Source organism: Rhincodon typus, chromosome 16, assembly GCF_021869965.1.
Source record: "Rhincodon typus isolate 14 chromosome 16, sRhiTyp1.1, whole genome shotgun sequence".
Classification (NCBI taxonomy): Eukaryota; Metazoa; Chordata; class Chondrichthyes; order Orectolobiformes; family Rhincodontidae; genus Rhincodon; species Rhincodon typus.
This window is the reverse complement of record NC_063347.1, coordinates 52,604,395-52,624,791: the sequence shown is the minus strand read 5'-3', so window position 1 is coordinate 52,624,791 and position 20,397 is coordinate 52,604,395. Positions and strand designations below refer to the sequence as shown.

General features: G+C 42.4%; 1 protein-coding gene across 1 annotated transcript in view; it reads left to right on the top strand.

Annotated features, from left to right (window-relative positions):
- cacna2d2a (calcium channel, voltage-dependent, alpha 2/delta subunit 2a) overlaps positions 1-20,397 on the top strand; it is a 668,643-nt gene that overhangs the window by 612,936 nt on the left and 35,310 nt on the right. The window contains exons 25-31 of the mRNA XM_048606749.1: positions 3,269-3,359; positions 4,858-4,920; positions 10,299-10,402; positions 12,737-12,838; positions 12,964-13,058; positions 14,906-14,953; positions 18,845-18,916. Coding sequence (XP_048462706.1) covers positions 3,269-3,359; positions 4,858-4,920; positions 10,299-10,402; positions 12,737-12,838; positions 12,964-13,058; positions 14,906-14,953; positions 18,845-18,916 — 575 coding nt within the window. The remainder of the gene's footprint in view (positions 1-3,268; positions 3,360-4,857; positions 4,921-10,298; positions 10,403-12,736; positions 12,839-12,963; positions 13,059-14,905; positions 14,954-18,844; positions 18,917-20,397) is intronic.

The window sequence follows — 20,397 nt, the reverse complement described above, 5'->3', positions numbered from 1 at the left end:
ACTACAGCTGTCAATGTGTTTTGTATTCTAAACAAAAAAAAATCTTTAACTATTCCCTTGTTAGACTTCATACAGTCTTTATTCATTTAGGCCCATCTCCTGAATGTTCATACCACAGTTGATCTGGAATCTCTGACTCAGTTGGTAAACTAAGCTATGGAGGGCCCAAAGCTCCTGATGTGTCTGTGCTTAACGACCTTCCTTGTATATTCCAAGTATTCAAAATTGAACCAGGTAATTTGTAAGATTTTGGGTTCACTGTCACTTTAATTATAAGACCTAAATTAAATCTAAACAGGTCCCTTTACCATCCCAATAACACAATGCCACCTTCGTGAATTATGCCCTATCCAGGTCTGAGAGGTATTTCACAATCAATGAGGCCCCAGCACAGTAAGGTATCACATTAGTCCAAACCAGTTCAAGCAGAGAATTCTGAAAAGATCAATGAAAAGAAGCTCACCACAATGTAAAGGCTCAAAATAAAGTGCAGGGACAGAGAAAGGAAGGAAAATATCCTGCATTTATTTGGAACCTTTCATGACAACAGACTATTCCAAAGTGCTTTACAGCCAATTAAATACATTTGAGAAATACTCACTGGTATGATGTGGGAAATAGCAAGCTCCACTAACATCAACCATCTGAACGTACAAAGATTCAAAAGGATATTCTGGAGATATGGAATGGAAGAGCAAGAATGGGATTAGATCCAATTGCATGAAACTCTGAGCAACTTATTATTGGAATGATACTTGAACCATGATAAGGTGCAGGAATACTTTGAGGAATGTGAGAGCATGGTTATGAAGAAAGACCTGTACCAAATGGGACCTTCTAACAGAAACACAAAATGATTTTCAAAATTCCGAAACATTTTTGAGACTACAAATGGAGAAAGATAAAGGAATCGTAATTCCGCATTGACCCTTCTAATATAATTCTTTGAGTATTCTAAGTAATTCTTCTCTCTTTGCCATCTGTAGTGCAGGTGAGAGAGTGCAGACAATTCTTCAACAATGCGTACTAGCTGTTACGGAAGATAAACTAATCAGCTTGATTGCCCTTGTCCTTCTCAGCTAAAGCTACTGGTAATTGAAACTTTCAGAACAGCCTCCTCCACTGCGATAAGTTCGATGCAGTTCTAAAAAAATCCTCTCCCACCTTCTAACCCTCCATCCTCCTGACCTGAAAACAATCGTCAGTGTACCAAGAACAGAGTTGTGGGATAGGGCCAGTGTAGGACTGGAACAAGGATTGTTCCACATTACCCATAAAAAAGCAGGCATAACTGGGTTCCCATGCAGGTGCCGATAGCCACACCTTTGACTTGGCAGAAGTAGGTTGAATTAAAGGAGAAATTGTTCAGTGAGAGAACAAGTTCAGCCAAGGGGAGGAGAGTGGTGGCGGATGGGCATTATTGAGGCCTCTGGTCCAGGAAGAAAATGAGAGCCCTCAGACCATCCTGGTGGGAAATAGAGGTATAGAGGGATTGGACATCCATGGTGAACAGGAGGCAGTTAGGGCCAGGGAACTGGAAATTGTCAAGATGGTGGTGGGCATCAGAGCATTTTCAGAAGGGGTCAGGTTAGAATGGGTGAAAGGAGCAGAGAAATTGAGACAGCCGATGTCACATCGGCAGTTTTCAATGAAGAGATCGAGCGCAGGTAAGAGACCAGGGGAAAGGGTCCAAGTGGAGAGTGAATACCCTCCTAACCCAAAGCTTACTGATCTATCCCTCACTCCTTGCCAATGTTTGCTAAATGATATTACAGATTTGTGTTTCCTCATTTTGCTGGGATATGTGATTAACATCATTTGCTGGATCAGTTGAAGGATAAGGTTGCTTTCTCAAAAGGTGGCTGTCCAGGCTTTTCTCAAATCTTAAAGACCATGGAAGTACCAATGGGGTTCGGCATCCTATGTACTCCAAGGGTACCTGACCTTCTACGTCACTTAACTTCTCTTTATCTTCATGTAGACAGTGGAGTTATGAAGCAATGCTTGTTGGGAGCATGCACCCTGTTATTAATATCCTGACATTAAATCCTAGTCTTTATTGAGGGCATCTGTTTTAATATCAGCTCTTGCAGTTGTTCAGGAGAGTTCTACAATTTACTGCTTTGTTCAAATGTCAAACTATGTCTTGTAACACATTCTTTATCCAAGTGGAAAACAGAGCATAGAGAAGGTTAGAGGTATTGATACAAAGTCTTACAAAACAGTAAATACACTGAGTTTTGTTTAGAGATGCCATGCTCATCTAGTCTAACATCTCAACGCATCTAGGAGATTGGCTGCTCTGATTGAGATGTACCCAATTCCCCACATTTCCTCATAGCCAATTAGTCAATTTACATAGACTGTCAACAATCTGGACAGATGACTACAAACCCCACGACCAAAAGTAACCTCTACTGTGCTGTGTTACTGTAATATCTGACTTTATGCTCCTGATGACTGTAGGAAGGAAAGGTTTCTTCTAAAGCTGTATGTATAGTGACTAGAATACCACTGTCATTCTGATTTCATGGGTTAACCATAATTATTATCCTAACCTTGTAATCTCACTGATTAACGTAATACTAATGGAGTGATCTCATGAATTAACATAACTCACCAATGTCTCTGTAAACTCAATGCTTAACTATTACTGTATAACCTCATGAATACTTTGTGTGGGTCAGATTCATTTTACACTGATCTTCATTTGAAACAAGTGATAATTTTTCCCATGTGTGGATGAACTATTGGGAAGTGCAGGTTAGGTGGATTGGCCATGGGAAATGCAGGGTTACAGAGATAGGGTAGTGGGGCAGGTCTGGGTGGCCTCCTCTTCGGAGGGTCGGTGTGGATTTGATGGGCCAAATGGCCTGCTTCCACACTGTAAGGGTTCTATTTTTTAAAAAGTGACAGGAATGTTTGGAAAAAGATATCCGCAGTGGAATTATATATCTGATCACACTCGTTTAGGATCTAGTTCCACCTTGCCTGCATTCACCTGTTGGTGGATTTCCATTCAGTGAAGTTACTGTAGTCAGATCTGTCAGCTACATGATCTGTTCAAAGCAAGGCGTGGGTTCTCCTCATATAAACTCTCAGCAATCAGTGTTGCTGTTCCTGGTCATTCTGCAGTCATGAAGTTATAACTTGATCAATTAGGAGTTAATGTGAGAAACTGAGGATTTCATAGCCTCGATGGAATGTTCACAGACGTTAAGTCAAGCATTGTCTCACTAGCACTCACCTTGTCTCCATGTTTTTCTAGGTGATTCAGACCTGATCTATAATCTGATCCTGGATTCAGGGGTCACTGCCAAATTAGTGGAGAAAGTCTGGAGGAATCACGACTTGCACACGTAAGTTCCCGGATTTGCTCGGATTATTGAAGCAATTGACAATAATCATTGAGTCATTGCCACAGCAGAGGGCAGAGGTGAGAGTAACAAGGCTGCAGTGTGTGATAGTAACTCCAATAGTAATAGCAACAGGAGACAAGAGGACTGGAGTAAAATTCTTTGTTTACAATCCTTGATTACTTGGCTGGTTAGTTGGTTTATAGAAACATTAGAAGTTCCCAGTATGTTTTCTGTGCTGTGTAGGTATCAAGTTGTCAAAGATTTCAGAACAGAATTAAACTCCATTTATATAGCACCTTCAACATAGTAAAATATACCAAGGAGATTTTTTTTCCTGTCTCTGCAGCTTACGCACAGACAATACCACATCTGAATCTCTCTTACACCAGATTGCTGAAGTATGTGTTGGACCAAGGAGATTTTTTTTAATTATATCATTTGTGTTCTGAACTAATATGGAGTGAAATTTGTAAGACTTCAGTCCTCATCGTTACAACAACCAATTCTTCTGAAAGTAAATACTTTAGTCTTTTAGGCTGTTCACTTGCTCACCAAGCTTGTATGTTTGATTGCAGACATTTTGTCACCCATCTAGGTAACATCGTCAGTGCGCCTCCAGTGAAGCGTTGCTGTTCTGTCCCACTTATTATTTATGTGCCTTGGTTTGCTGGGGTGGTTGACATTATTTCCAGTTTTGTTTTTCAGTGGTTTGTATATCGGGTCCAGTTCAATGTGTTTGTTGATGGAGTTGGAATGCCAGGCCTCTATGAATTTCCTGGCATGTGTCTTGTTTGGCTTGTGCTATTATGGATGTGTTCTCTCAGTCAACTTTTGTCTTTGACTGCTTGAGCAAGTTCATCCAACGGGGGAACCTTGCTTTTTCTGTGTTTTTGACCCAACAAATAAACAAGAATTTATCTTTTCAGCCCCGTGAGCTCGCTTTGTAAACACTTTAGACCAGGACAATGGTGATTTAAAGTCATTTTGTAGAAGAGGATTCAAGTGAGGCACATACAGGAAAATTCAGTGGGAATTTCAGAACTGAGAATCCAGCGATGAATGTAATATTGTTGAACTGAGCACTAACTTGATTTGTTTTTATTCCCCTTCTCTCTCTTTCTCAATTGCCCCCTTCCCGGGTTTTCTCTGTTATCTTGCTTTCTTTTCGGTGTGTGTGTCCTACTGTCTATTTTCATATCTCACATGTTTTGCATTTGTTATGTTTCATTCCCTGATTTTCTGTCTGGCTCTTCATTTTATCGCACCATTTTGTTTCTCTTTTTGTCTCTCTCTCTCTCTCTCTCTATCTATCTATCTATCTATCTATCTGTCAATCTCTATCTATCTCTCCCTCTCTCTCTCTCTCTTTCTCCCTCTCTCTCTGTTTCATATTGCTTCATTCATTGTCTTTCCTGTTCTCTTTCTCTCTTAACTCACTCTCTCCCTGTTGCATCCACTCGTGGCTTTCGTCTTTCCCCCTCTCTTTTCCCGATTTTAGGCTAGGTCTCCTGGCAGTTTTTGTGGCCACTGATGGAGGAATCACAAGAGTTTTTCCAGCCAAGTGAGTATCCATCTCTTCTCAAAACTGACTTGTTATTTATGCAAATGGTACACAGCCCAAAGCAATTTATGGGAAAATAGCTTTAAAAGCAGAAACATTTTGACACAGTAAGCTGATCAAGATTCTGAAGGGGAAACATTTGGAGTTACAAGCATTTTGTTCCTCACAGATACCAACGATATTAGACTGCTCCGTAGAGAGACACTGGCCTTCATTACCACTGAAAAATGCCTCTTGGAGTCAAGCTGTTCTTTTATGCTGCCCTTTGGACTTGCAACTGTCCCTCAACATTATAGTTCATACGTTTCTCAGAATTACACTATTTCTTCTAATAATTGTACTCCTTACATTTAAAGCTGTGGACCCTTAGGTGTTTCGCTGTCTTTCACAGGTATTGCATTAGACTGCCCGGTGCCATTCCAGTCCTTCTTGAAGGTACTGTAAAATTCTTGGAGTTACAGCACACAGTCCTCAGAATTTTACTGTCCCTCAGAATTGCAGTACACTAGCCCTTAGTGTTTCACTATCCCTCAGAGTTACAACACCCTAACACTCAGAATTTCACTGTCCCTTGGAGTTCTTTTTTCTATTCATTTGTGGGATGTGAGCATCACTGGCTGGGAAGCATTTCTTGCCCATCTGTAGTTGCCTTCGAGAAAGTGGTGCTGAGCTGCCTTCTTGAACCCCACTGCAGTCCTCCTGCTGTGGGTTGACTCACAATGCTATTAGGTTATAGCATACTCCCCTTGAAAATGTTACTGCCCCCTCAGAGTTACAACACACCGTCCCCTCAGGGTTACAGCACACTGTCCCTCCAAGTTATACTGTGTCTTGAAGTTACATGTTCTTTGATTTAAAGCACCCCACCCTGGCTTGGAGATTCAGCGCTCCGTCTGTTCAATTTCTAACTGTAAGAGAGTGAGGAGAGAAGGTTAAAAATATTTTCATATTAATTACTGTTTGAATGTAGAATGCTTTGCTTTGGCAATATATTGATGCAGTCAACATTACATCATTTAAAAGATCGCTGATAGATGGAAAAGGAAAGTGGAGTTAATTTTGGAATTCTGGAGCAAAGGGATGACATAGGCATAAGTGCTAGTTTCGATAAAGTTGTGTTCACTTGTTCACTTCCTTGACCCCATCATCCATTGAACAGTGTAATGTTCCTCTTCATTTCTTTTTGCATTTGTTCAAGGGATATTGGATCTTTGATGCCATACTCAATCAAATGTGACCTTGATGTCAGGGGCAGTCACTCTCACCACACCTGTGGATTTCACCTCTTTTGTCCATGTTTTAGTGAAGTCAGGGCTGGGTGGCCCTGATGGAACCCAAACTAGATGTCAGTGAGCAGGTTATTACTGAAAAAGTGCTGCTTGATAGTGCTGTCAATGACCACTTTCTGTCACTTTGCTGATGATGAAGGTTACACTGATTGGGTGGTAATTGACTTGTATTCGTGAAGCCTCCTCCTCCTGTTATTTGCTTAATTTCCCATTCATAGTTGGATTAGCAGGACTGCAGAGCTTAAATCTGACATAGCTTTGTCTATCACTTGCTGCTCTGCTTTTTGGAATGGAGAGTTGTGACTAGTGGTGATCCCCCGGCGTCAGTGCTAGGACCTCTGCTGTTTATGACCTATGTAAATGATTTGAAGGAAATCATGGCTGATCCAATTAGCAAGTTTGCTGACAATACAAAGAGATTGATGGAGTAGCGGATAATGAGGAGGATTGTGAGAGGATTCAGCAGGATATAGATCAGTTGGAGGCATGTGCAGAAAAAGGCAGGTGGAATTTAATCTGAATAAATGTGAGGTGATGCATTTTGGAAGGTCAAGTACAGGTGGAAATTATACAATGAATGGCAGAACCCTTAGGAGTATTGATATGCAGAGGGATCTGGGTGTGCAGGTCCACAGATCATTGAAGGTGATAGCACAGGTAGATAAGGTAGTAAAAAAAGGCCGATGGCATATTCACCTTCATCAGAAAGGGCATTAATTACAAGGATAGGCAAGTTATGCTAAAGCTTCATAGAATTTTAGTTAGGCCACACTTCAAATATTGCATACAGGCATAGGGCGGCATGGTGGCTCAGTGGTTAGCACTGCTGCCTCACAGCACCAGGGACCCGGGTTAGATTCCAGCCTCGGGTGACTGTCTGTGTGGAGTTTGCGCATTCTCCCCGTGTCTGCGTGGGTTTCCTCCAAGTGCTCCAGTTTCCTCCCACAGTCCAAAGATGTGCAGGCTGGGTAGATTGGCCATGCTAAATTGCCCATAGTGTAGATTAGGTGGGTTATAGGGGGATGGGTCTGGGTGAGATGCTGTGAGGGTCGGTGTGGACTTGTTGGGCCAAAGGGCCTGTTTCTACATTGTGATGATTCTTCTTCTATGAGTTCTGGTCACCACACTACCAGAAGGATGTGGATGCTTTGGAGAGGGCATAGAAAAGGTTTGCCCAGGATGTTGCCTGGTATGGAGGATTTTAGCTATGAAGAAAGGTTGAATAGACTGGAGACAGTAGGAACTGCAGATGCTGGAGAATCTGAGATAACACGATGTAGAGCTGGATGAACACAGCCTAGACCCAAAACGTCAGCTTTCCTGCTCCTCTGATGCTGCTTGGCCTGCTGTGTTCATCCAGCTCTACACTGTGTTATCTTAAATAGACTGGATTCGTTTTCACTGGAACACAGGAGGTTGAGGAGCGACCTGATAGAAGTTTATAAGATTGTGACTATCATGGACAGAGAGGAAAGTATGAGGCTTGTCCCCAAGATGGAGGGGTCAATTACTAGGGCACACAGGTTCAGTGGGGGGGGAGGGGTGAGTTGAAGAGAGATGTGCGAGGCAAGGTTTTCCACATCAAGGGCAGTGAGTGCTTGGAACGCGCTGCCAGAGGGAGTGGAAGCAGACACAGTAACAGCATTCAAGAAGCGCCTGGACAAATACATGAATAGGCAGGGAATAAAGGGATACAGATTCTGTAAGTGAAGACAGTTCTAGTATGGAAGGGCAAAATGTGTCAGTGCAGGCTTGAAGGGCCAAAGTGTTCCTGTGCTGTATTGTTCTGTGTTCTCTCTGCATGCCAGTAGGCCTTTTTGGCAGCATCACGAGGTTGACACTTCATTTTTAGGTATGCCTGGTGCTGTCCTGGTCTGCCCTCCTGCACACTCCATTGAACTAGGGTTGATGCCCTGACTTAATGGTACTGGTTGAGTGGGAGATATGGCCATGTGGTTGGAGATTGTGGGTTGAATATCATAGTCATCATTAGATTCTTAATTCTAGATATTTATTAAATTTAAATTCTACCATTTACCATGATGGGATTCAAACCCGGGTCCCCAGGTTATCTGGGTCTCTAGATTAACAGTCCAGCGATAATACCACTTAGCCATCGCCCATATAATCCTGCTGCTGTTGGAGCAGGGATGTCTTGCTGCAGTTATACAGGGCCTTGGCAAGACCATATCTGGAGTACTGTGTGTAGTTTTGGTCTCCTTATCTGAAGAAGGGTGCTCTGGCTATACAGGGAGTGCAGCGAAGATTTACGAAACTGATTCTTGGGATGGCAGGACTGACATATGAGGAGCAACTGGATTCGTTAGAACTATATTCATGGAGTTTAGAAAAATAAGGGAAGATCTGAGAAACCTATAAAACTCTAACAGGATTTGGCAGGGTAATGGGGGAATAATGCTCCAGATAATCAGGGAGTCCAAAACCACAGGTTCACAGTCTAAGGATACAGGGTTGGCCATTTACAAATAAGATTAGGAGAAATTTCCTCACCCAAAGAGTGGTGAGCCTGTAGAATTCTCTGCCACAGAAAGCAGTTGAGTCCAAAACATTACATGACTTCAAGAAGCTGTTGGACATAGCTTTTTTTGTCTAAAGTGATCAAAAGATATGGGGGAAAATGCAGAAACAGGAGACTGAGTAGGTGGCTCAGTTGTTAACACTGCTGCCTCACAGCGCCAGGGACCTGGGTTTGATTCTAGCCTTAGACGACTGTCTACGTGGGTTTTCTCTGGGTGCTCCAGTTCCTTCCCACATCCAAAGATGTGCAGGTTAGGTGGATTGGCCATGCTAAGTGCAGGGTTACTAGGATAGGGTTGGGGTTGGGGTTGGGTCTGGGTGGAATGTTCTTTGGAGGCTTGGTGCAGACTCAATGGGCAGAATTGAGTGCCCAGAATCTTTCTGCACTGTAGGGGTTCTATGGTTAAAAGGATCATATTGGCTGCATGGTCCTCTTCTAGAACCATAAATCAATGCTGCATTCGGTGTGCCAACACAATCACCGTGCACAGAATATCAGAACGGCTGCATGTACAGCCACGCAGTCTAGAGGGATTGTTATTATGGCCCACAGCATGTCATGAGTTGCGAAATCTGTTCAAAATCTATCTGATTTAGCAAAATGTTAGTACCACATTACCTGATGGACGGTATGCTTAATGTGTAGATGGGACTGTGCAGTGATCAATACCACCAATGCTGTCTTGGATAGATGCATCTCAGACAGGTTGATTTGTGAAGATGAGGCAAAGTAGGATTTTCCCACTTAATTCTCTCACCATCTGCCACAGATCCAGTGTAGCAGATAATTCCTTGATCAATAGGGGTGTTACCAGAGCACTTCTGATGATGAATATTCAAGCATCACCGAGAGTACATTCTGTGCTTTTTTTACTCTGTTTCCTCTTGTTGAGGGAAAGTATATGGTAAGTAGTAATGAGTAGGTTTCCTTGTCCATACCTGACCTGATCCCATGAGACCTTATTGGATCTTGAGTTAATGTTGAGGACTCCCAGAGGAACTCCCTCCTGAGTGTATCCCACTGTGCCTGTACCTTTGGTGGATATATCCTGCCAGTGGGACAAGGATACCCAGGGATGGCGATGTTGGTGTCTGGGACATTATCTGTAAAGTATGATAGCATGAGTATGACTATATCAGACTGTTGCTTGACGAGTCTATACTGAGATGTTAATAAAGAGAACCTTGCTGAGTAAACAGGGCTGGGTTTGCTGTTGTCACTTCCAATGCTGGACGGTCAACTGTAACACCTATTCCAAATATTCTGTCTTAATCCACTAAATGTTTTCGAAATTAATGTTCTACATGAGCTACTTTGTTTGAATGCTGCTTGAGGATTCAAGGCTTCATTACCATTGAAATTTTTAGAGTTAGCCTTTGATCAGCTATTCCAGGACTATTAACAGAGATTTCCAAATCACAGATTTCCAGTTGGTGAATGATTTAATATCCACAAATTGCCTGTGAAACATGTTTCAAGAGAGGGTGGAGATGGTAAGGATATTGCCCTTATTAGATGTTGACTGCTTAGTGATCAATATGTATTTACAGGGCAGCAGAAGATTGGAATGAAGACCCCGAGCCCTTCAGTGCAAGCTATTACAGGAGAAGTCTGGATAACGGTGGTTTCCTTTTCCATGTACCGTATAGGGAACGTATGTATCCTGTGTATTTGGAGTGTGTTCTAAACAAAGCACATCTCATGTTAGTTATCTGCAAATGCTATCCTTGAAGCTACTCAAACACAATGACTGACTGGAGGGTTCAACACACTGAGATTCACATTCTTGTCAATTGTGTTCCATGCAGTATGTCATCCAGTTGGAGATACGACCAAGTCTCAGTATGTCAGGGTAATTAAAGGCCCCTCAATACCTTAGCCTGACACGTTAATAGTCACAGAGGACTCAGATAAAATACAGATAGATGGTCTGTGTCAGTCCTGGTAAAATCAGGTCAAAAGATGGTTCCTTGGGCTTTCAATCTGTCAAATGAGTAACTGTCTCCTTAGAGTCTCAGCAAGACATGTTCAGAGGCTTCAATATTGTCTCATTGTTAATGCATAAATGGAAGTTTTCACAGGTTTTCAGTGTAACATCATGAGATAGGTACCAGTAGGCCCTGATTGATCACCTCAAAAGAGGGTCCAACAAGATGGAAAATATGCATTGATGATCCAACATGGACTGACTGCAAACACTTAATACTGGATCCTGGTCCTGGTCCTAATCCTAATCCTAGAAGGAGGCCACTTGGCCCATCGTTTCTATACCAGCTTGCCATAATGGAATCTAGTTCTTGTAGCTCTGCAGGTTTGAGGAACATAGCAGGTCAGGCAGCATCAGAGGAGCAGGAGAGTCGATGTTTCGGGCCTAAACCCTTCATCAGGACCTGAATGAAGGGTCTAGGCCTGAAACATCGATTCTCCTGCTCCTCTGATGCTGCCTGACCTGCTGTGTTCCTCCAGTTCCATTCTGTATTGACCCTGACTCCAGCATCTGCAGTTCTTGCTATCTCGAGTGACTTAAAACCCCACTGCAAAGCCTCTTCTAGGGATGCCCTCCTTGAAGAAGTTATCCTCGTCCCTCTGGAAAGACCTCAGTGGATCTCTCTCCCACTGCAACCCACTGGTGATCTTCTCCACCCTGAAGCACTTCAGCCGAAACGTCGACTCCCCTGCTCATCTGATGCTGCCTGACCTGGTGTTCCTTCAGCTCCATACTGTATTAGCTGTGCATGTTTACTTCCTGTATCCATCCAATTTTCCTTTAAAATCATTGATTGTTTCTGTTTCCATCACCCCTGTGGGCAACAAGGTCTAGGTAATTATAAATTACTGCATGAAAAGGGTCTTACCAACATCACCAGACATCTCTTGGCCTTAATTCTGTATCCCATAGTTCTTGTACCATCAGCAAGTTAGATCTTCTTTCAAAGATTTCGAAAATCAAAATATACCACATCCACTGGTTCCCTTATCTACTCTATAAGACCATAAATCATAGGAGCAGAATTAGGCCATTTGGTCCATTGAGTCTGCTTTGTCATTCCATAATGGCCAATATGTTTCTCAACCCCATTTTCTTGCCTTCTCCCATTAACCCCTGATCACCTTACCAATCAAGAACCTATCAATCTCTTTCTTAAATGCACTCAATGACTTAGCCTCCGCAGCCCTCTGAAGCATTGAATTCCACAGATTAGCCACTCTCCGGCTCAATAAATTCCTCCTCATCTCCGTTCTAAAAGGTCGACCCTTTGCTCTGACGCTGTTCCCTCTCCCAGTCTCTCCTATTTGAAACATCTTCTATACATCCACCATATTCAGAAATGATCCAGAGATTAAAGTCTTTGAGATCCTTCTTTTTAATCTGCTCCCTAGCTCCCTCAATCCTCATTAATGACCTCATCCCCTTTCTGATTCTGTATTTGGCCCAATGTGAACCACAATCTCTGACTGTTTGCCCTCTGCCTTCAGAATGCCCCACAATCATTCAACGATATCCTTGACAATGGCCCCAGGGAGACAGCACATCATCCAGGAGATATTTCTCAGGCCACAGAAATGCCTATCTGTTGCCCTCATTACTGAAACTTCTACCATTACTGTTCTTATTCTCTTTCTGCTCCAGTCTTGTGCAGCTGGACTTTGGCTTCTGTATGGTTGATATGGACGTGTTTCTGTATATGATGCAGATGTGTGTTTGCATGTGATGTAGATGCATGTGGATGTGTGTCTGTCTGTGTCATGAGTTGTCATCAAATCTCCTTTAAATGTGTATGTTATTTCATTCTTAAAAATGGCAGTATTTCAGGACCCAAGGCATCTTAATTCTCTTTATGCACATTTGGATTTGTTAATTTTTTTTGTGGTTAATGTATGAGTTGCTAGTACATTTGCAAAGTATGTTTCTGTTTTCTGAGCTGATGCTATCAAGTTAAATTACAACATGAACAAGTTCTAACTTTGTATTCTCATTGATCCTCAGCAAATAGTATGATTGACATGGACCTAATGAACAACAGTATCGGGATTCTAGTGAGCGCTGCTGTGGACCTTCGCATCTACGGAAAATCCCTGAAACCTGCAGGTAGGACAATCTGTTCCATACACCAACTCATCCACTTACAATCCAGTTATGTTCCCTCCAGCATTTCCAATTTGGCAGCGCCGAGTGCCTAATTCATTATTCCTCTACTTGGTATGGTTTTTCAGTGGTTGGAGTGAAGCTGGACTATGAAGCCTGGGTGTCAAAATTTAAAATTCTAGCCAGTAACCAGACTAACAGAGACCAGATGGAGCCACGCAAGGTAATAACATAAGGCTCAGTAAATATTTGTGTGGGACCGACTAACCTAGCCAGAGCAGCACATCACCAGTAGTTCAGAGACATCAGATATGATATAGAATAAGGTGTGTGTGTTATTGACATCCTTACGCTGACACCTTGTTCTGCTATCAGTTTGATATAACTGATTGACTTGCTAGCCATTGCATGTCAATCACAATACATTATATTCTGTGCATGTTGTATTTATTAGGCTCTGTGTTGAGATATAGTTTTCTCCTTCAGCTGGCAGCCTATTCTGCTATCAAACCGTGTGTGTTTGCATGTGTGTAAGCAATGGTTCTTCTGCGCATACCCTGCCTTATTGGTTTCATACAACTATGTGGCATTTTTGGCCACTTCAGAGGAAAGTGAGGTGTCAACCACATTGTGCCTGTGTTTCATGCATGTGTGAATTTATCTGTGCATCTAATTTTTCGGGTAGATGTCTATGTGCTGTTGAGGTGCATGTATGTGTCTGTGTTTTGGAAAGTAGGTGCACTTTTTGTATTTATTCATGGGATATGGGCTGGCAAGATGAGCATTCATTGTCCACTCCTAAATGTGCATATATGAATATCTAGCTGCATGCATTACTTTGGAGATGTTTGAATGTGTGTGTCATGGGGGTGAATGTCTGTGTGTTAGAATGTACATATGTATGTGATTTTAGTTCTTTCAGGGAACTGGGTATTGTTTCAGCCTTGACTTGAGCACTAATGTGTTGAGCACCCCCATTGTTGAGGATGGGGATATCTCTGAAGTCCCTTCCTCCCATTAGTTGGACCTCCACCCAGGGCAATTAGGAATGGGCAATAAATGTTGGTCCACATCCTATTTTTTTTTTTAATCATAATTTCCTGATCACAATTACTGTTACCAGCTTTTTATTGGAGATTTGTTTAATAAATTAAAATTAAACTCCCCAGTTGCCAGAATGAAATTTTACTTATGCCTCCAGATTATGAGCCCAATTTTTGGATTACAGGTTACACCTCACTAATCCAGCACTTTCTGATCTGGTCCCCTCTGTGGTCCAGTACCCTTTACAGAAGAACCTGCAGTAAGTCTGACTGATTTTCAGAATCTGTAAATAAGATCAATGTTCAAAGTTCAGATAACATAGAGAATGTTGCGTAAATGTATTCCCAGTTCCAATTTCAAGAAGAATAAACATCATTCCATGCTGATGTAAACTGATAGGCAGTGTCAGTGATAGAGAGGATGTGGAGGAGAACCTCTTGAGGCTTCTTGCCTTTGTAACTGGTCACGCCCCCAGGAGTGTACACTGGCAACCACTGAACACAGAGCAGACCATGACACATGACCTTTCGTGGTTTGGTAAATCATTTGGTCCAGCAAAGGCCCACCATTAAGACTGCCTGATTAAAGAGGCACAGCCTGTACCTACAACAGAATCATATTGATCCAAACATCGTTGGGGGATATATCTATGTGCATTTGTATTTTGAATTTATTGGTCTGAGTTTTGATGATAAGATGTGAGGTCCTTATACTGACCTCTGCCCTGTTACTGGACAGTGTATGTGTCAATGACAATCATTATACTGATTCTCGCACTGTTATTGGATTCTGTGAGAGCCTTGTGTCCCTGCAACCAATTAACTGATATTTCTGTTCCCCCTATACATTGTTTGTCATGTCAGCATGATTTGGGTCAGATTCATCAGCCAGGATTTGTGAATGTGACAGGTAAAGCTGTTAGTTTCCAGGTGCATTGGAACATACTGTGTTAGAGACCACAGACACATGCCATGTAAATACAGTCAGAGGAATACACTGACTCTCTCTTGTATTTGTTTTGCTTAGTGTATGCCGTCTTCCGACTGCGAGATGGACTGTGATGTGAACAGTGAGGTGGGTATGAGGAGGATCTGGCAGTAAAGTATTGGTACAGTCATTGAAGCTGGGAATACAGTTAGCATAGTGCAAGGGAGTATCGGAGGACACATGATATTTAAGAACACAGTATCTGAGGTTCACGTCTCTACTCTATTCGCAATTAGCTGACTGTGCCACGGGTGATTTCAGTTGGCCTCAGTGCCCACAACAGGGAAGGAAAACTCAGCTGCTAAATCTTACAATGACTCTCAGAGACTGTGTGTGGAGATATTATTTGAGGATCATATAAAGCAAGCTTGGGATTTCTTGTGTATAGATTTTACCAGTCTAACCACAATAGATACTCCAGTGCCTCTCCTCCTCGTTCCAACTGGGTGGGATTGTTCACACCTGGTTCCACAGAGGTAACGTAAATGGATGAGTAATCCAGAACCCCAGCTAATGTTGTGGGGCCTTGGGTTCGGATCCCACCGTGGCAGATGGTGACATTTAAATTTAATAAAATTTAAAAAAGAAAACTAGCCTATTGGTGACCATATAGCCACAACTGATTGTCACAAAAACCCAGCTAGTTTGCTAATGTCATTTTAGGGAAGGAAATTTACAATCCTAATCTGGTCTGGTCTACATGTGACTCCAGATTCACAGCAATTGAGTTGTCTCTTGACTGCCCTCTGTGTTTTTAGGGATGCACAATAAATGTTGTCCTAGTCAGCAACATCTACATTGATTCATTCACACAAAAAAAAAATGTAGCCAAAGAACCACTTACAATTATTTTTTCTTCTTCCTGTTCCCATGACGTTACCTCTGGTGTCCCCTAAGGATCTATCCTTGGACCCCCTCCAATTTATCATATACTATTCCTGAACTTCTACTTTTCTCTGGTTCTCTCCTTTCTCCTCATATTAGAGCTGAGCTCATGTTGTCCATGAGAACTATTGATGTTCCCTCAATCCTATTACCACAAAATTGCTGATCACCCACTTTCCTTTTGTGGTTCCCACATTAACTGACGTTCATATTTCTTGCTCCTCAGTTGTTATTCCCTCTCCTTCACATCTGGGATCATCATCCCTCTCCACTTGACTCCTTCCATCTTTGGAAATTACTGCCTCATCTCTTTGTGTCCAAAGTTTTTGAACAACTTATTCCCCCCAAAACCATGCCCAGCTTTCCCAAGGCACCAGCCATACAGTCATACAGCACGGAAACAGACCCTCCAGTCCAACCAATCCATGCCGAACATAATACAAAAACTAAACTAGTCCTACCTGCCTGCTCCTGGCCCATATCCCTATAAACCTTACCTATTTGTGTATTTATCCTAAAGTGTTTTTTAAATCTATTAACTGTGCCCACATCAACCACTATCTCAGGAAGTTCATTCCACACACAAACGATCCCCTGTGTAAAAAATTGTCCCTCGTGTCTTTTTTAAATCCCTCTCCTCTCACCTTAATAAAATGCCCTCTAGTCTTGAAATGCCCCCATCCTAGGGGAAAGACACCTACCATTAACCCTATCTATATGCCTCATGATTTTATAAACCTCTATAAAGTCACCTCTCAATCGTCTATGCTCCAGTGGAAAACGTCCCAGCCTATCCAGCCTTTCTTTATACCTGAATCCCTCAGTTGCCAAAGCATTGAAATGGATGTTATCAAAACTATGTACATGTAACATGACATCTGAAGCACTCAGATGGCCCTAAAATGATGAAGCATGGGTTCTTTCTTCTGTTGGCATTAAGTCATTGCAAACATGAAGGGGAATTAAGATTAAACCAATATTTTCATGGAACTAATCCAATGCTTCACATCTAGTTGAGGAAATCCTTTGTCTGTCTAACTCATCTCCCATGAGATCTCCTCCCCCCAAAAGACACCCTTTTCTCCAGGTAGGTTCCATTTGACTGTGCCTTGCTCAGCACCCTCCCTCACTAATGCCACCTGTTACTGGAGGTCCCGTTACACGCAAATGACATTTATTGTGACAATGATAAGCTTTCCCTTATCATTCTTCTTGACCCGCATGTTTGACTACACCAGGCCTTCAATGCCACTCGTCCAGCTGGGTGGAACTGCATTCACCTGGTTTTACTCTATCTAATTGTAGCCAGAATATCACCGGCAATGGCTTTTCTTCCTGCTCCTACTCAGTTACCTCCAGCATCCCCCAAGGATCTCGTATTCATACCCTCTTATTTCTCATCTCCCTAATGGCCTCAGTGACATCCTCCGAAAGCACAGTATCAATATCGACATGTACGCCGATGACATCCGATTCTTCCTCTTCCTTACCTGTCCCAAATTCTCCACTATCTTCAAGGAGGGGGACTTGGATTTTATCCAGCTAAAATAGTTAGGCTTAGAATCATATAGTATAGAAGAGGCCTTGTGGCCCATCAAGTCTATACTGCCAAAAATATCCTACTACCTACACCTGTCCCTCTTTCCTGCCAGCTCCATAGCTTTGAATGTTATGAGTGCTCATCCACTTCTTAAATATTGTGAGTTTTCCTGTCTCAACTACCTTCCCTGGCAGTGCATTTCAGACCTCCTCCACCCTCTGGATGAAAAGTATTTCTTCAAACCCCCTGTACACCTTTTGCCTTTCACTTTAAAATTATTCCCCCTTTTTACTGACCCTCCAGCTAAGGGAAACAACTGCTTTCTATTCATCTCGCCCATGCATCTCATAATCTTATACAACTCTGTCAGGACCCCCCTTGACCTTCTCTACTCCAAAAACAACCTTAGCTTATCCAGCCTCTCTTCACTGCTGAAATGCTCCATTCCATACAACATCCTGGTGAATCTCGTCTGCACCCCCTCCAGTGCAATCCCGTCCTTCCGATAAGTGTGGTGACCAGAATTGCACGCAGTAATCCAGCTGCGACCTAATCAAAGTTCAGTGCAGCTCCAACATAACCTCCCAATTCTTATAATCAATGTGCGACTGATAAAGGCAAGTATCCCATATGCTTTCTTAACTACCCTATTAATCTGTTCGACTGCCTTCAGGGTTCCGTGGCACACCAAGATCCCTCTGTTCTCTGAACTTGCTAGTGTCTTTGCATTCATTGAGGGCTACCTTGTCTTCTTTCTTCCAAAGTGCATAATTCACATTTCATAGAATCCCCTACAGTGTGGAAGCAGGCCATTCAGCCCATTGAGTTCATACCAATCCTCCAAAGAGGACCTAGACCTACCGCACTCCCCTAACCCTGTAATCCTATATTTCCCACGGGCAATCCACCTAGCCTGCACACTATGGGCAATTTAGCATAGCCAAACTACATAACTGGCACATCCTTAGACTGTGGGAGGAAACCGGATCACCCGGAGGAAACCCCACGCAGACATGGGGAAACTGTGCAAACTCCACACAGGCAGTTGTCCAAGGGTGGAATCAAACCTGGCATTAGGAGGCAGCAGTGCTGACCACTGAGCCACCTAGTGGCCTGTCCCACCATTTATCAGGGTTAAATTCCATCTGCCTTTGATCTGCCCATCAGACTAATCCGTTTATATCCTTCTGTAATATAACATCTTCCTCCTCCCTGTCAACCACCCGGCCAATCTTTATGTCATCCACAAACTTACTTATCTTCTCCCCCATATTTCCACCTATATCAGTTTCAGTTGCAGTCTTGTATCACTGTTAGAAGCAGTTATTAAATATTTTCTGGTCAGTGTCAATAATGATATTAAAGACCCTGTTTTCTGTTAATGCTACAAGTCTTCACACCCTGGAAAGCAGCCAACTGACTGGGGTATAAAAATAGCAAATTGAGCTGAGTTAAACAGAGATTTTCACCCTAACAGGTAGTTAGTAAAATGGTTGATTGTCTGAGAGATGCTCGTGTAATTTATTTCACCACCTTGTATTATTGATTTGTAGGATCTGTTGTGTGTATTAATTGATGATGGAGGTTTCCTGATCATGTCCAACCAGCCTGAACACTGGAGCCAGGTAACATGACACTGCAGAGACAGAACCAGAAGGTCTGTAACACACTTTTAAAAATGATGACAAGTAAGTGTTGGGATTTAAAAACCTGAAGAGTAATTAACAATAAAATGTATATTTTTTTTAAAAAGTGGTGAGTTCCAGTGGCCTAATGCATAAAGGCATTGGCCTCCTGAGCCAAGGATTGCAAGTTCAAGTCCCATCTGGAGTGTTTAGTTTTAAGTTCATACAGTTGAAACAAGGCTAAAACAGACAGATTTTTGGCAGCACAGTGGTTCAGTGGTTAGCACTGCAGCCTCTCAGGGCCAGGGACCTGGGTTTGATTCCAGCCTTAGGTGACTGTCTGTTTGGAGATTGCATATCCTCCCCATGTCTGTGTTGGTTTCTATCTGGTGGTCTGGTTTCCTCCCACAGTTCAGAAATTTACAGGCTAGGTGGTTAGCCATGGTAAATGCAGGTTATGGGGATCAGGAGGGGATCTGGGTCTGGACACGATGCTCTTCAGGGGGTCAGTGCAGACTTGATGGGCCAAATAGCCTCTATCTGCACTGTAGGAATTCTATATTATTGACAATTAGATTTTGTCTTAAAGTGACACAACTTGATAAAGATTAATCCACTATGCAGCACATGGAGAGGGACCAGAAAAAAATTGCCAGGATGTTGCTGCGACTGGAGTGTTTGAGTTATTAGGAGGGACTGGATAGGCTGGGATTTTTTTCACTGGAGCTAGGAGGTTGAGGAGTGACCTTATAGAGATTTATAAAATCATGAGGGGCATAGATAAGGTGAATAGCAAAGGTCTTTTCCCTAGGGTGGATGTGTTCAAAATGAGGGGGCATATTTTTAAGGCAAGAGGCGAAAGATTTAAAAGGGATGTGAGGGGTAGTATTTTCACACAGAGGTGGTTTGTATGTGGAATGAACTGCCAGACAAAGCGGAGTATGCAGATACAGTTGCAACATTTGGATAAGTACATGAATAGGTACGGTTTAAAGGGATATAGGCCAAATGTAGGCAGGTGGGACTGTTTTAGTTTCAGAAATTTGGTTGGTATGGACGAATTGGACTGAAGGGACTGTTTCCTTGCTATATGACTCTGATGCTAAAGTGCAAACAGCGCACTGCAGAGGTCATAAGACAATCATTATAAAGACAGAAAATGAACCTGATATTTATTCGCAATTACAGCCTTCGAAGCTATTATTAACTTTGCATGTTTGGCCTAGTAGCCTTAAAAGAACAGGCCAGGTTAGCAACTTATGTCACAATTAGGTTCATCACCCAAACATGAGAAACATATTTTAAAGCCCAAACTATCTGTAAGGAATGGCAAGTGGAAAACCAAAGCATAGACTAAAGGGAAAGAGATAGTGTAGTATTAGTAAATGGAACCAACATGATACAAAGCAGGATTTTTCTCATGAGTATTCTCACACTACCTCATGAATAGGACTTCTGCTGAACAATGATCTTTGTGGGGA